Raw genomic sequence first — 13,894 nt, 5'->3', positions numbered from 1 at the left:
GTGAAATTTTCAAAAGACAACCTTTAAAATTTGATAAATTGCTGTTTAGAGATATTAAAGAATTCGGTAAAATGTAATCGAAAGAAAAGTGGATGCCTGCTTCTTCCGCTACAATAAAAGAAGGGTGTTATTTGTATGATGCACTGTCTTAGTTTCAATAATAGTGCAATTAGTTTAGATTGTGATGTAGTAGCGATGGGTGATCTTATAAGTAATCGTTATCGGCTGTATGTTTTATGCGGGCTTAGACGCTACGTTTAACTTAGGTAGATTAACATGACCTTTGTTTCTTATGAAAAATATCAAATACGACATTACATAAATTATTAAATATGTACCTAACTGTTTTATTCATCCTGTAAAGATTAACCGATACCGATTACTCGCAATAATGCTATAATGACTTTAATATTCTCTATTATTTGTAACGATCACCCATCATTGCTTAGCAGAGAAGTGAATTTAATTGTTTCTTATGAATATCAATAATATACAAAGTTGTTTATTAGTTTTTCTGTGTAATTTTGTTGTGTTCGTTTATGAGTAAATTAAATGTGATTCATTTAAATGTTTTTATCTGACTGAAAAACCTCTTTAAGAAAATATTTAATAATCAAGATCGATCTTGTTATTCTAGGTAAATAATATATAAGATAAATAAAATCTTTGGGTGCTTAACTGTGTGTTACCAAGTTGCTCTTTCTGGTAACAGAGAGTTTACTTACTGAAACAGCTGAATTATTTGAGGTCTTGGGAATTGTTTCGTTTTTTTAAATTATTTACTAGGTTAGCTACATCCTTGCTGCATCTTCAAATGGCGACAAAAAAGAATAATAAAATAAAATAAATGTTTGTATTAATGAGATTACAGTATTCATGATCTTAAATTACTTAATAAATAACTATAACTATTTTGTTCTACATAAAAATAATCTCATTAGGCATATTAGGGATTTCAAAATCCCGATTTTTTCTACTTATTCGATGCACAACCATGTAAATGCAACGCTGCCATTAAAAAACTCTTCGATGTAAAGTTAAAACTTAAAGTAGGTAATAAAATAAAAATATTTAGGTAAACACCTACTTAACTGAAATTGTATTATGAAACATTTTTAAACTAATACCTACTGTTTTAAAGAATATCGCCACTATAAAACGTCACTATTTTATCGTCACTAGGTTACCAGTGATTTTTCACAGACATCTACTACTATTTTCCTAACATTTTAATGGACTAGATCTCTCTAGAAACGTTTTTGTGGACATTGAGAAGACTTTGTCATTATAATGACAACTTTTTACCTAGTGCGCAAAAAATAAGGAAAAGAGATTATTGGGTAATCTAAATTAACTATTCTAATCGTAAGATGAACCGAGCTACTGGTTAATGCTAACTACTACAAAGACTATCGACTTTTACCAGGCAAGGCTCGCAATTTCAAACATTGAGGAACTTTATTGTTTACTTTAATACAAAAATACAAATATGGCCACGAAAAGTTTCATAGTTTGATCATACCATTGAAAATTAGGTACTACCTAGATATTCGCTACCTACATGCATAGTTAACGCATGTAGGTAATTATATTAAAGTGATTTTAATGGTCAGGCAAATATATATGAGTAATTGCATGAGTATACCTATTTTTCAATGGTCGACAATACAAAACTGCGGTTCTAAGTTAAAACCAAGACGGTATTGTTTTCCTCGATCATTATTTCAAAGTTAATTCCCAGCAGGTAGTTCAACAGCGGGTCAATTTATATGAGTAACTGACTCCCTATCCGAGTAAGACTTGACGTGGCTGGGTTTTTGTTGTTAATTCGTCATAGGCAGTAGACGAAGGTCCAGTAGATGATGTTGAAGAAAATGAATAGAAGCGGGAAGAGGACTCGGGAGCGTTTGTCAATCCAGGTGGCGATCTCCTGCGGGGTCATGGTTGTCCAGGTGTGGTGCTTGGGCGGCTCGTCCGAGTTGTCGCTGCCGGCGCCCGGCTGCTGCTTGCCGCTCGGCACCAGCTCGTCGAAGCTCTGCGTCGTGATCGTCGGCAGATTCAGCGCCGATGGGAAGCTCTGGGGATAATAAGGGGACATTTTTTTAGAATGGAAAAGACAATAAGAGTCGCATTTAAACTATATTTTTTTAATTGAAATGATCGATTTTCCCAGGGGAACTCGGATTCACTTTGTCAGGTTAAGTATTCAGTCGGAAAGTGCTACGGTTCATAAAGTTTCGACAGAAACAATATCGCTGGATAGATAAAAAAATGCTATCTAAGGGAGTAAACATGTTTACAGGTGACTTTCAAAGGAAAAAATATTACTAACGCACGATTCTTATGAGCATAATTACGCACCGGGCCGTTAAAAAAATTATGCCACAGACATAAAAATTAATAGTTCTGAGTTTGAATACGAACAATGGTAAACCTACAGTGTAACAAGTCAAAATCTACTTACATATTGACATAAGTAACATTGAAGATACCTACTGTCATAGGTAATTAAATGCATCGGGACATTGAACTCAGTTAAACTAAACAGATGTGGGTTATTTTCTCACATGAAATTCTCTAAAGATATAATCATAATATAATGTAGGTATAGATACCTATGTTAGAACATAATAAACAATTGCCTATTTTGTACAAACCAATGAATCTTGGTCTCCGAAAGAATTAACGAGTTTTAATTTTGTTAACACTTAAATCACACTCCATGAGAGAAAAAAAATCATAATTCCACTCACGTGTACTGTAAGGTAGTTGTTGTATCCCGGGCCGGCGGGGTCGGAGCTGTGGTCCTGGTTGAGCGAGGAGCAGGAGCGCGACTTGGTGAGCTGTGGTGAAGACTCCTGAAGTTCCTTCTGAAGCTCCTTGCGCGCCAGCCGCGGTGTCAGCGTGCTCTTTAGAATGTACTTGCTGTTCACCTTCTTCAGGTTAACCACTTTCCTGGAATTTCAATTATGAGGTTTATTAATGTCATTTTACAGTAAGACGAAATCAAATCAAGCCTAGTCATCAGAAATCAGAAAACAGAAATATTTATTTGCTTTTACATGGTTTTACAAGATATTATTATTACAATTGGCATGTCCACATGTTGACTTAATTAGACGCGCAAATATTGAGAAAAAAAATAAAATAATGTAAGTACAAAAGAACAATAATAAATTACAGCGTTTGAATGTCAGGATTATTATTACAATCTATACCTAATATATGTATCCTAACGAAATGTGGCATGAATAGAATAAACATAAAGACGACAGAAAGACTTAAGACCGTATTCTAGATTATATTTTATTAAAGGTATGATCAGCCAGAGAGCCCTTCAGCTTGAATTGAGTTTCGAGAATAACGACAGAATGTGCAAAGATCGTTGTACTTGACGAATATAATACTCCAATTAGGCCTAGCATGTGTAGGTAAGACATGTGACGGCGCGGCGCGTGCGCAGCAGTGATTGATCTATTGAGGCTACTTTTGACACACGGAGATAGTCTTAGCTGAGGACCACACCGCACTACTACTTGGTAAACAGTGTCATGTGCCTATACTCTCGTGTTTACTGAAGTATACAAACATTTGTTAATATCGAGCTGATGCATAACGTAAGCAAAGCCGTCTATCATTTTTAATTAAAATTTATGACATTCGTTCATCAAATATCCTGTTTCTACGTAACTTCTAACATTGGTATCTTGAATGTGTAAAAAACATTCTACATCAATACAGATTTTAAATTATTGGGTTTTCTGTTCCAAATAATTTTCAACTGAGAACTGTTTGTTTTTACTTACTTTCTTCGCCAGATGGTATTAACAAAAGCGAATTCCACGAGTGCAGAGAAAATGAATCCAATACATCCCAGGAACCATATCTCACTCGCCTTGATGTATGAAACCTTTGGTAGAGTCTTCGCTTGGGAAGACGCCAAAGTGATGAACGACAACATGGTGCTTGTTCCTGAAATAGATCACAGATTTCAGGTAACTTTGCATTTCAACTATTTTACTCGTCTCGTAGTACTCGTAGTTTAGACTCTGTCACAACCAGGTAGTTCTGGATTTACTAAATTGCCAATGATTTATACGCACGAGTAGGTAGATAGATGCCTTTCGAAATACAGTGTAAGTTAGAAAACCGTAATCCCGGGTTTAAGGAAATTCCTCCACAAACAAAGTGACCTATCTGGGACTCTCCTTGTAAAATAAATATCTTCTTTAATTTCTGTTGGGTTTATAGAATTTATTTAATAACTTACCTAAAGTAATCCTAGGTGCTGAAGCATCTGCTTGCAGCCAGAACGTGACCCACGACATGGCAACTATCATCATAGACGGAATGAAATAATCCATGAGGTAGTAGCCTACTTCTCGGCCTAGTTTGAAGGTGAACTTGAGAGCGCTGTAATTTCCCGCTGTAACATACGAATTATGTAAATTTATGTTCTACAAGAGGCTTGGAATAATGTCACCATTTTATTAAAGGCTTTAAGTTATAGTGACATCAGGAAAGCCCCAATAAAAAAATACAAAACGGCACAAACATAGAAAATGACATTACATCTACCTCCCCCGAGTCGCATATTTACAATATCTCCTCGGACAACGGACTCGTTTGTCCAAAAATCCATTAGGGAATATTCAGTAAGATGCAACTCCGAAGACAATCGGACTGGGTTGTCTCGCTCCCACATCAGCCGTAATATCGATGCATTATATTTCCCTGTAAAAAAATAATATTTACGTTTACATTAAATTGCTTGTTTATTATCTAGCCGCCATTAGTACCTACTTAAACCCTGATTAGTTATCGGCTAGGTATTAATAGTGATTTAAAAAAAATGTCTTAAGTAGGTACGTACCTACCTAAGACAATACTTAGCAAAGTTTAGTAATGTCTGACCTTCACGTACATTACTAGACCATTATGGCTATTACAGTTGACGGTACTATCAATAGGGTTGTTAATGTTGTTATTCGACTGTCCCTTACAATGAATAATAAATTAATGATCATCAAGTTATTTCAGAAAACAGTTGTTGTTATGTTAGAAATGAAACTGCCGTTTTTAGAACAGATCTAAGTATACGAGTAAAAAAATTGTAATAGGTACTGCATTAAGTACTACTCACAGCTTTCTAAATTCATTGAACATGTTTGATCGTCGAACGGAAACTTCTGCAGGTTCATCCAACAATAGAGAACTGCTTGCATCCGTCGGCTGAACAGCACCTCGCCGTCTGGCGCGATGGAGATGAGCACGTCCTTGCTGTCGGTGCCCATGAGGCTGGACGACTGCTCGTTGGACATGTACAGGTGCGGCACCCAGATGCGCTGCCGCAAGTCACTCTCGCCGATGATCTTGGATCGCTCGGGCGAATATAGAGTGTAGGCCAACCGTGGATCGGTCCAACGCAATTGCAAAAGAAAGTGCAATTTGAAATTCTGAAAAAGACATGAAACAAGAAAGTTGTTATAAGATCTTTGTAGATGGCAAAGTCAATTAATATTATAATTTACCGATTCCAACTTTGCATGCGCTTTGCAACTTCGATATAAATAGCAAATCTCACCAAATCGTGGGCCTCTGCGGGTTGAATGAAGTACACGTATGCACTGGCGTGGACGTAGACTACGTCCCGGGTCTGGTAGGTGGGCAGCAGCAGTCGGTCGTAGCGGCACTCGTTGGCGAGCCGCGAGAGGAACTCGGACTGAGTGTAGCTGTCACCATTGTCCAAGGACGGACACTCCAGCGCAGACCTTGCACACAAAAAATGGATAGGTGTAGAAAAAAGTCTCCAAGGCGAATAAGATATTGGTTAGGCCAGTACGGCTAGCACGAAAAACTTTCGAGTTCAAATCGTTTGCGTACTCGAATCGCCATCAAAAGATTTAGTAAGAAAACTACAACAGCGCCCTTGTGAACGTGTTGTAAAGTGAACTTAGTATGAGATGTGGTTGCATGAAACTTATTTTGTGAATCAAAATTGTCACGTTATCGTTTAATTCGAAGATTGAGTATCGAATTTTATCGAGTACGCAAACGATTCGAAGACGAAAGTTGTTCATTCATGCTAGAGGTACTGTGCTCAATAAAAAGCACACTTATAACTTTGCAATTCGTATCGGTGCCAGATTCAATCACGGATATTAAAACAAGACACAACAGTAACAAATGTAGTACCTACACAGTCGATTAAACTGTTGACACAAACGATGGATATAGGTATTTTATAGGAAACCCACACGTATGACTCAAAAATCTAATATTTTCCGGTTGCAAATCTGTAAAAACTTGCTTTACCTTATGAGACAAACATTGCATATTAGGGCTTGGCATAAAGGAATATTAATTCTGGGTGCCACATACACGGGTCCTTTAAGTTTTTATGGGTCTTATAAGTTTTCTTCTATACTTATAATAAATCTGTAGAGAGGTCAATTCTGTACATGAAATATATTTTCAAAATAACTATCAGGGGGTGATTAGTGATCGATACTGATGCCAAAAATGCAATCAGTAAAATTTTTGTCTGTCTGTCTGTCCGTCTGTCTGTCTGTCTGTCTGTCTGTATGTTCCTTATAGAAACAAAAACTGCTTGACGGATTTTAACGAAACTGGGTACAATTATTCTTCATACTCCTGGGCAGGTTATAGTATACTTAGGAATTCCCACGGGAACGGGAATTAGCGGGAAAATCCTTTTGTATGAAAAATCTAAACCGCTTAATTTAGACGCTTGAAATTTGGCATGCAGGTACCTTAGTAAACGTGAAGCTTAGTTACAACAGGATATTGCAAAATTCCCACGGGAACGGGAGTTAGCGGGAAAAAACATTTGTATGAAAAAATCTAAACCGCGTAAGATAGATGAAGGGGGTAAAACGGGATCCACGCGTACGAAGTCGCGGGCGGCCGCTAGTATTTAATAAATTAAGAACTGTGCTTAAAGTTACTCTTGCGAATATCGTCTGTTTTATTATTATTACTCAGACAAGAGGAAAATGCATTTTCCCGCATATTAGTTATTTTTCGTTGTAATAAAGTCCTTAGATAAGAATTACAATTCATCAAACACTACATATTAATTGTAATGGATATTTTCCACCTAGCTCTATTTTCACTAGCTTATGATAAATTGTGATTGGGTGCGTATCAAAGATGAATTAGAAGTTATTTAAAGTGGTGAATGACGTGCACCTAATCGACTTAAATGAGATTAGCATTATTTTATTACCTAATAGATATCATAGTAAACGGCAGGCATGTTTGTTTAATATACTATGTATATACTAGCCCTATTTGGAGCAAGTGAAGTAACCTTTGCACACCGTAAAAAACAACACCGATTGTATGCGGTGTATGCGATTATTAGGTTAAAATATGGATCCATACGTGTGTCGCAAGGTCGGCGGTGCTGCTAACGACAACAATGCTAATATTTGCCTGATAACATTATGAACCAATTCGCTGAGATACCAAAGATTTACTCTTAGATTAACTGCTAAGCCGTCCGCTATGTGCACGTTCAACAGACCTACACAAAAGTAAGTTTGCATTTAGAAATTCTCTGCTAGATAAAGCTCATTGGAGGGAAGTAAAATATACTCAACATCAAATAAACCGCACCTTCCGCGACGCGAATTTTAACGATTTTCTTCTGACACAATCATGGTGCCCCAACAATATTGGTGTTATTTGAAAGCCCAATAAATATCCTTAAAGAAAAACACATTTAATTTCTTAATAAATGATTAACATATACCATAAATGTGACTTGAAAAAATACCTCACTTTGGGCCCACCTATGGGATCAATCAGACCAATTTTTATGGTTATAAAACCAAATAATGATCACACGTGTCCTCTTTAACAAATGGATAGCGATTAATCCCAACTTAACAGTTTTATAGCCATAAAAGTTGGCTCTAGCGTAACTACCTATTTTTTGAAGAAGTGACTCTGGATCCTTCTAAAGACACATTTTTGGGGTAAAAAACCTTTCCTTTAATGAAATGAAGGTTAGAACTAGGCTTTTAAATAGTTCCAATATTGGTGGGAAGTGGGATGCATACGTTTGAAAATGCTTGTCGCGGGAGGTGCGATTTATTTGATGTCGAGTGTATTTATCCCGTTTCGTTTCAACCTTAGCCTGCTTAAATAAGCCCAAGTATGTATGTACCTACACCTATACTTGCATGAAGATTTCGGATTAAAGCCTGATAATCTGAGGTGCCTGAAAATTGTGATCAGTATTCAAAACTGCTAATAACTTTGTAAGATTCGTAACACAATTAAAGTATAACGTGTTAATCAACGAAACAAAAGTAGGTACTAAGTATTTCAGTTAGTATAAATATAAAACCGTTAGTAAGTTTGTACACATCAATACAAAATCTTGGTATTTATTAAAGGCGCTGAAAAGAATTTCCATGTTTTTCAAATGTTGAATTTTTTCAGGTCACTTTTTTGTGGCATTATTAAATAACACTGAAACATTTTTTTGTTATGTCTAACCATTATACACTCTCTAAAAGCTCATTGTTTAATTAATAATACAGTTACCTACTTGACTAATGTTCTATTGTGGTTAGTTGTGCATTTTAATAGCTGTAATCATTTGAATCACCAAGAAAATTAACCAGTATTTACTACGTTGAAAGTCATGTGACACTTGGCAAAAATAAATACATAAATATATGCGCCAGTCAAACAATATACCAATTATTGTCATGGTCTTGAATTATGAACTATCTTTGTACACGCGGTAGAGGCCGCTTCTCAAACAACGGATTTTATTACCCTGGTGGTAGGTACAAATCATAATTATTCTCTAAGTGCCCAAGTACCAAATTAAAAATACGGACGTTGTCATTATAAGTTGTGAGGTTCCTTATTTGTTATTTCTTTTTTAGAATTTGTTAGCAAATTAACTTAAGAGTATTTCACTCATATTATAAGAAAAATAAAACTCATATTATAGGGATCTTAAATAGAGTCCAATTATTAACTAATATTTATATTAGGTACACTGATCGCTCTCGTTGTCTCTTTAGCTATGACTCAATTAAAAAAATATTTAATTTAACATTTGGGTGTTACTGTAATACATCTCTACGAGTACATGAATAACGTTTTTTGACTCAACGATTAAACGAGTACGGGTAGATTTAGATGGTACAACTAAGTTATATCAGTCTTCAGTATTTGATTTAATTAAAACTGTGAAAAAACTTTATGAAAATGTGCATGTATTTTGTTATTACGAAATGAATAATATAAAATGAAAAAAGTAAATCCTCCTGGATTTTGTTTATCAGATGGTTGGTAGCAAAGCATTTTATTATTATTTTACTAATTACTTTACATCTTTTATGGCGATGATTAATCAGCCAAAGTGGTAAGTATAAACACACCGAGTACCTAATACTAGGAATGTATATCTGTATGTTTAGCAAACCCAATATGCGTAATATTTAAATAGTGATACAAAGATTAATCTCTTAATGTTTACTCCTGCAGTGAGCTAGTCGGTCGAGCTAGAACTGTTGTTTAAAATCTCAAAGCATTAATCCTAAAACCTAGCTAACAGCATTCCTGAACATTTGTTATACTCAGGTACTCTGTTCAATCTTATTATGAGTCAGAAATAAATTGTGAAAACTATTTACACCTTCTAAGGAGCTTTTAGCATTAAGTCCACCTTTTGTATCATTTTTGTGCAATAAAGTTTTTTTTTTATAAATAAGGAGCTGTACATAACATAATCAACATCACAACTTTCATAGTAAGTAGGTAGCTAGAGTTCGGTAATCCCTTATTATGTTTCTTAATCTGACACATTATTTGGTAATGTTTACATTTTAATTAATACTGCTTTACTGTTATCATTTCTGTTTAGGGAGGGAAAGTTATTAGTACTTGTACTTACTTTGTCACAAGTAATCTATTCGTTAGTCAGATGCGATATTTAGGTAGGACGAAATTCGCGTAACGAAATGAATCATTTTATGACTGTTATTTATTTACGTAGAGCGATCGTTGTTTGAGTTTTATACGTCGTTAATATAATAAAGTAATCCATCTTCGTATGTTTGTAGAGACAACTTTGATAACGCCGCGCGTCGATGCTGCAAAAGCGTCATAAAACATGATGTCGGTCGTTATCAGCGCGCGTTTTCGTGAAGAAACGAACTCTTCAGGCTTAATTTTCAGAAGTTTCTGCTTCATTATTGAAAAAAAAATATGCTAGATGAAAAATAATCGCATAAATAATATTTAGGACGCTATTTGGATCAAATATGTAATTGCTCAATAATGAATAATAAATAAATAAATAAATGACAATCTACTCTTTCTCAAGCAACTTTTGATGCTTGATCTGTAGGTTCATCATCCAAGAGGATATAAGACCCAAATCAAATAAAGAGTATTACTTACTTAAAATAAAGTTTGTGTAGGTATTTCAGGCATAGGTATGTACAATGCCATTTCAATATGACTGCACCATCGATTGGATGTTTGGTTTTAAAGATGTCGCATCGCGCATCGACGTCAATGAAATTATTTTAATATTGGTTTTTTATTAACCACAATAATTTAGAATCATAAGTAATAATTGTAAACTTTTGAGTAATGACTAATAGGGATAAATACATTTAGTTAAATACAGTAATGAATAATAAATTAAATAGTGCCATTTGGAGGCGTTCTAGTAGGTACGAGATGGGTTAGCTCGGCTGGAAGAAACTTTAAGCTTTGTACCGTAAGATCGTCAAACCTTTATTTGTCTTTTTTAGAATCATAATAAGCATTCTAACTAATAAAATACCTACTGAAAATAAATTCATAATTTTTAACCGACTTCATACGGTGACAACTTCAACTTGGACACGTAATATTAGCTAAACATTTATTTTTTATAACATTGAGTTTATAAGTACCATGCTCATCATACCTAATATGGGACATAGTTGTGTAGATAATTACAATCAAAACACGTTCATATTTCCTACGTATTCGATAATTAATGGCAATATGTGGAGTAAACAAGTATGTCGCCTAGCCGTTGCACTGGTCACGTCCGATTAGTCACGAAAACCTCTGTTAATGAGGAATAATGTCGCAAATCTCACAGAGTACATAATTAGGTGTTAATTGCTGGCCACGACTTCCCATATTTTACCTGTGTGAAGTTTATTCATCAAACTACAATATCCTGCACTCAATAAATACACGCATGACGTAGGTACTACGGATTTATATTTTTTTCATTCTATACGAAATCGGTAATGCAATTAATATACTTGTCTTAATCATTATTCATTCAAAATAAACATACTTATTGCAGACATTTCATTATCAGAATAGATAATAAACAATAAATGACTTATATTTAATTGTAGCAGATAAAGATTAGGCTAAATATAGCACTACAGGGCATACCGTAATTAATATTTCTGTATAATTAAATATTTTAGGTAACTGACGTCATAAACGAATATTTTTAAGGCACAAATTAACTGAGGCTGGGTTGCACCATCTTACTATAACTTTAACAAACGGGACTATTCCCACCTCTCGTTCTCACCGCTGCAACTCCTGTGTAGCCAGTATCTACAGCTTGACCGCCAATAAAAACCCAACCAGTGAAGGTCAAGTTTCACCCGGGGGAAAGTTAAACTGTCCAATGACAGTTTCCTATGTTTGATTAATTAGATCCGCAACGAAATCAGACATAGGAAAATTCGAATTTAAGGTTCGACTTCCCTCCATTGCAAAGCGGATCACAGGTGACAAACAAAGGTTTAGTAACCTTTAAGAAAAGATAAACACCACGGACAATCCTATCTCATGAGGCACCTGCCAATAATGTTTTTCATAAAATAGCTTAAAAGCACGGAAATTTTTCTTTTTAACTTTAAAAATCTGTCAAGCCCCATACAAAAAGCACCGTATATCATTATAGTTACGGTTAAAGTTAGGTAGTGCAACTCAGCCTAATTACTATGCACTCAGTGTTTAATATTTACAACTATCTTGTATTACCTATATTAGTTGTTAGGCCAAATGAATTCACATGATCGAAATATTATTCTCTTAGTATGTCCCGTCAAACATTTTAGATATAATCCTTAGATGATTTTAAATGCGCCTCTACATCTGACCACTGCTAAGCAACTGCCTCTCAAATGTTAATTTATCTTTTGCAGCCAGGCTGCCGATCTACTACTTACTATCTACCTACCCTTTATATTGTTAATAATATTTATTTTTAGAATGATGACATAGGGTGAATTTCAACAAGTGCATATTTTTGCCTAATTTTGGTGGAAATTGTTATTTGTGTATTTTTATTCTTTAATTATAGATCAAATTTATTGGAAACTTATACTGTTTCTAAAATGATTAAGACATTAAATTTTGTCCAGTAGTTTTTTAGATTTTCCTTACACCAAAATTAAGAGAACACCAAAATTTATATTAAAGCACCAAAATTAGAAAATATGCTGTCAGTCGGTCATATCTTAGTGCCAAGCTCAAGAAATGGTTTTAAATTTACCAGCACCGACTCCAAAAATATTAATCATGGTATATTGTCCTAATAAATAAATAACGACGTACTTATTTTCTACTTTTAAGTGATTGTTGGCGTCGGTTTTAATTTTTTTGTTAAAATTATTTTTTTTCATGCTTTTTAGTTGATTAGTCCTTGTTATTGTCACTGAAGAGGGAAACAGTTCCTTTACATTATACGAGGAATTCAACTAAAAAGAATAGCTTAGAAATCTTATACAAAAAGACACCAAAATTGCAGAATTGTTGTCCGTTTAAAAAAAAACAACACATTTACGTTTTTGGCGGGAAGACGCAGAGGTCTTGCACCCGTCTGCCGTCACTGCTCGCGGGGGCGGTACTAAACCTAACGAATGATGGGAGTGTTTAAATCCTGTTTGATCTTTAAAGAAACTGACGAGCTATTTCATTATTGACACCAAAATCATAAATTTTTCGCGGACAAAACTTAAGGACGTGACTTAATCACAGTTATTTGGGAAACTTGCTTAATTTGGTAATCTTAGATAATAGATAGATTGTATAATCCAAAAATATACTTTTTCCCTAAGTTCTGTGTTGATCTTCAGCTAAAAAAATACATATTGTAAGAAATTAAGGATGTGGACACTGCACCAAAATTAGAAACGCTTAGTTCAATTATTTTTTGTCGAATTTGTAAAAGAAAATACTCATTAATAATGTTGTCCTCAAAATGGAACCTCTGTATATTTTCGTGTAAAAAAAAATCAAAGTTCTATGTCATAAAAAACATATGATTTTCAGCTACGCCGCTCAAAAAATGTGTTTGGGAAATTGACCCCATACCAATTCCACGAAGAAGTCAATACCTCATTAGTACATAATCTAAATAAGTTATTTATTACGTTTATTGTTCTGGCTTTTTGTACATTAAAATTAATAGGATAAGAATTAATGATAAGAGAATTTATTGATGCCAGTTAAACTGTAATAATTGCACGCAAATAATAATTTCGTACGTCATCACATTACGCCATAAGATTAAGCAACTTGCTTCGAGAAAATGCATTCATTCAGCTCACAAACAAGGTTGTGATTTAAAGGAAATTCAATTTGGAAACACTTAGTCGTATAAATTACGAGTAGTGCGCATAACAATTGGTCTTGATGAAGTACTAGTAAGGTCAGGCGGCTGGCAGCGAGGCGGCTCAGCGCATTCATCTGCATCAGAATAGCGAATCGCACCGCATTACTCACTAGGTTACTCGCTTTGTGTGTGATAGAACACCTGCGGCTCGTGCTGCGTGTAAGTTACCCACTTATGATGACTTTTTCGCAGTCTTTG

The 13,894-nt window shown here is 34.8% G+C and overlaps 1 protein-coding gene across 1 annotated transcript; it reads right to left on the bottom strand.

The window, feature by feature from the left end:
• Positions 1–362: 362 nt before the first annotated feature.
• LOC114353693 (glycine receptor subunit beta) lies at positions 363–6,142 on the bottom strand. Its single transcript, XM_028305762.1, has 8 exons — positions 6,124–6,142; positions 5,585–5,771; positions 5,144–5,456; positions 4,579–4,734; positions 4,271–4,426; positions 3,807–3,972; positions 2,754–2,955; positions 363–2,077 (listed from the first exon to the last, which is right to left on the bottom strand). The coding sequence occupies exons 3-8, from the start codon at positions 5,319–5,321 to the stop codon at positions 1,832–1,834; spliced, it is 1,104 nt and encodes a 367-aa protein (XP_028161563.1). The 5' UTR covers positions 5,322–5,456; positions 5,585–5,771; positions 6,124–6,142; the 3' UTR covers positions 363–1,831.
• Between the last annotated feature and the right edge of the window lie 7,752 nt (positions 6,143–13,894).

This window comes from Ostrinia furnacalis, unplaced genomic scaffold (assembly GCF_004193835.3).
Source record: "Ostrinia furnacalis isolate ACB-3 unplaced genomic scaffold, ASM419383v2 OfSCF1783, whole genome shotgun sequence".
In the NCBI taxonomy this organism is placed as follows: domain Eukaryota; kingdom Metazoa; phylum Arthropoda; class Insecta; order Lepidoptera; family Crambidae; genus Ostrinia; species Ostrinia furnacalis.
The sequence above is the reverse complement of the archived record's forward strand: the minus strand, read 5'-3'. Positions and strand labels throughout refer to the sequence as shown.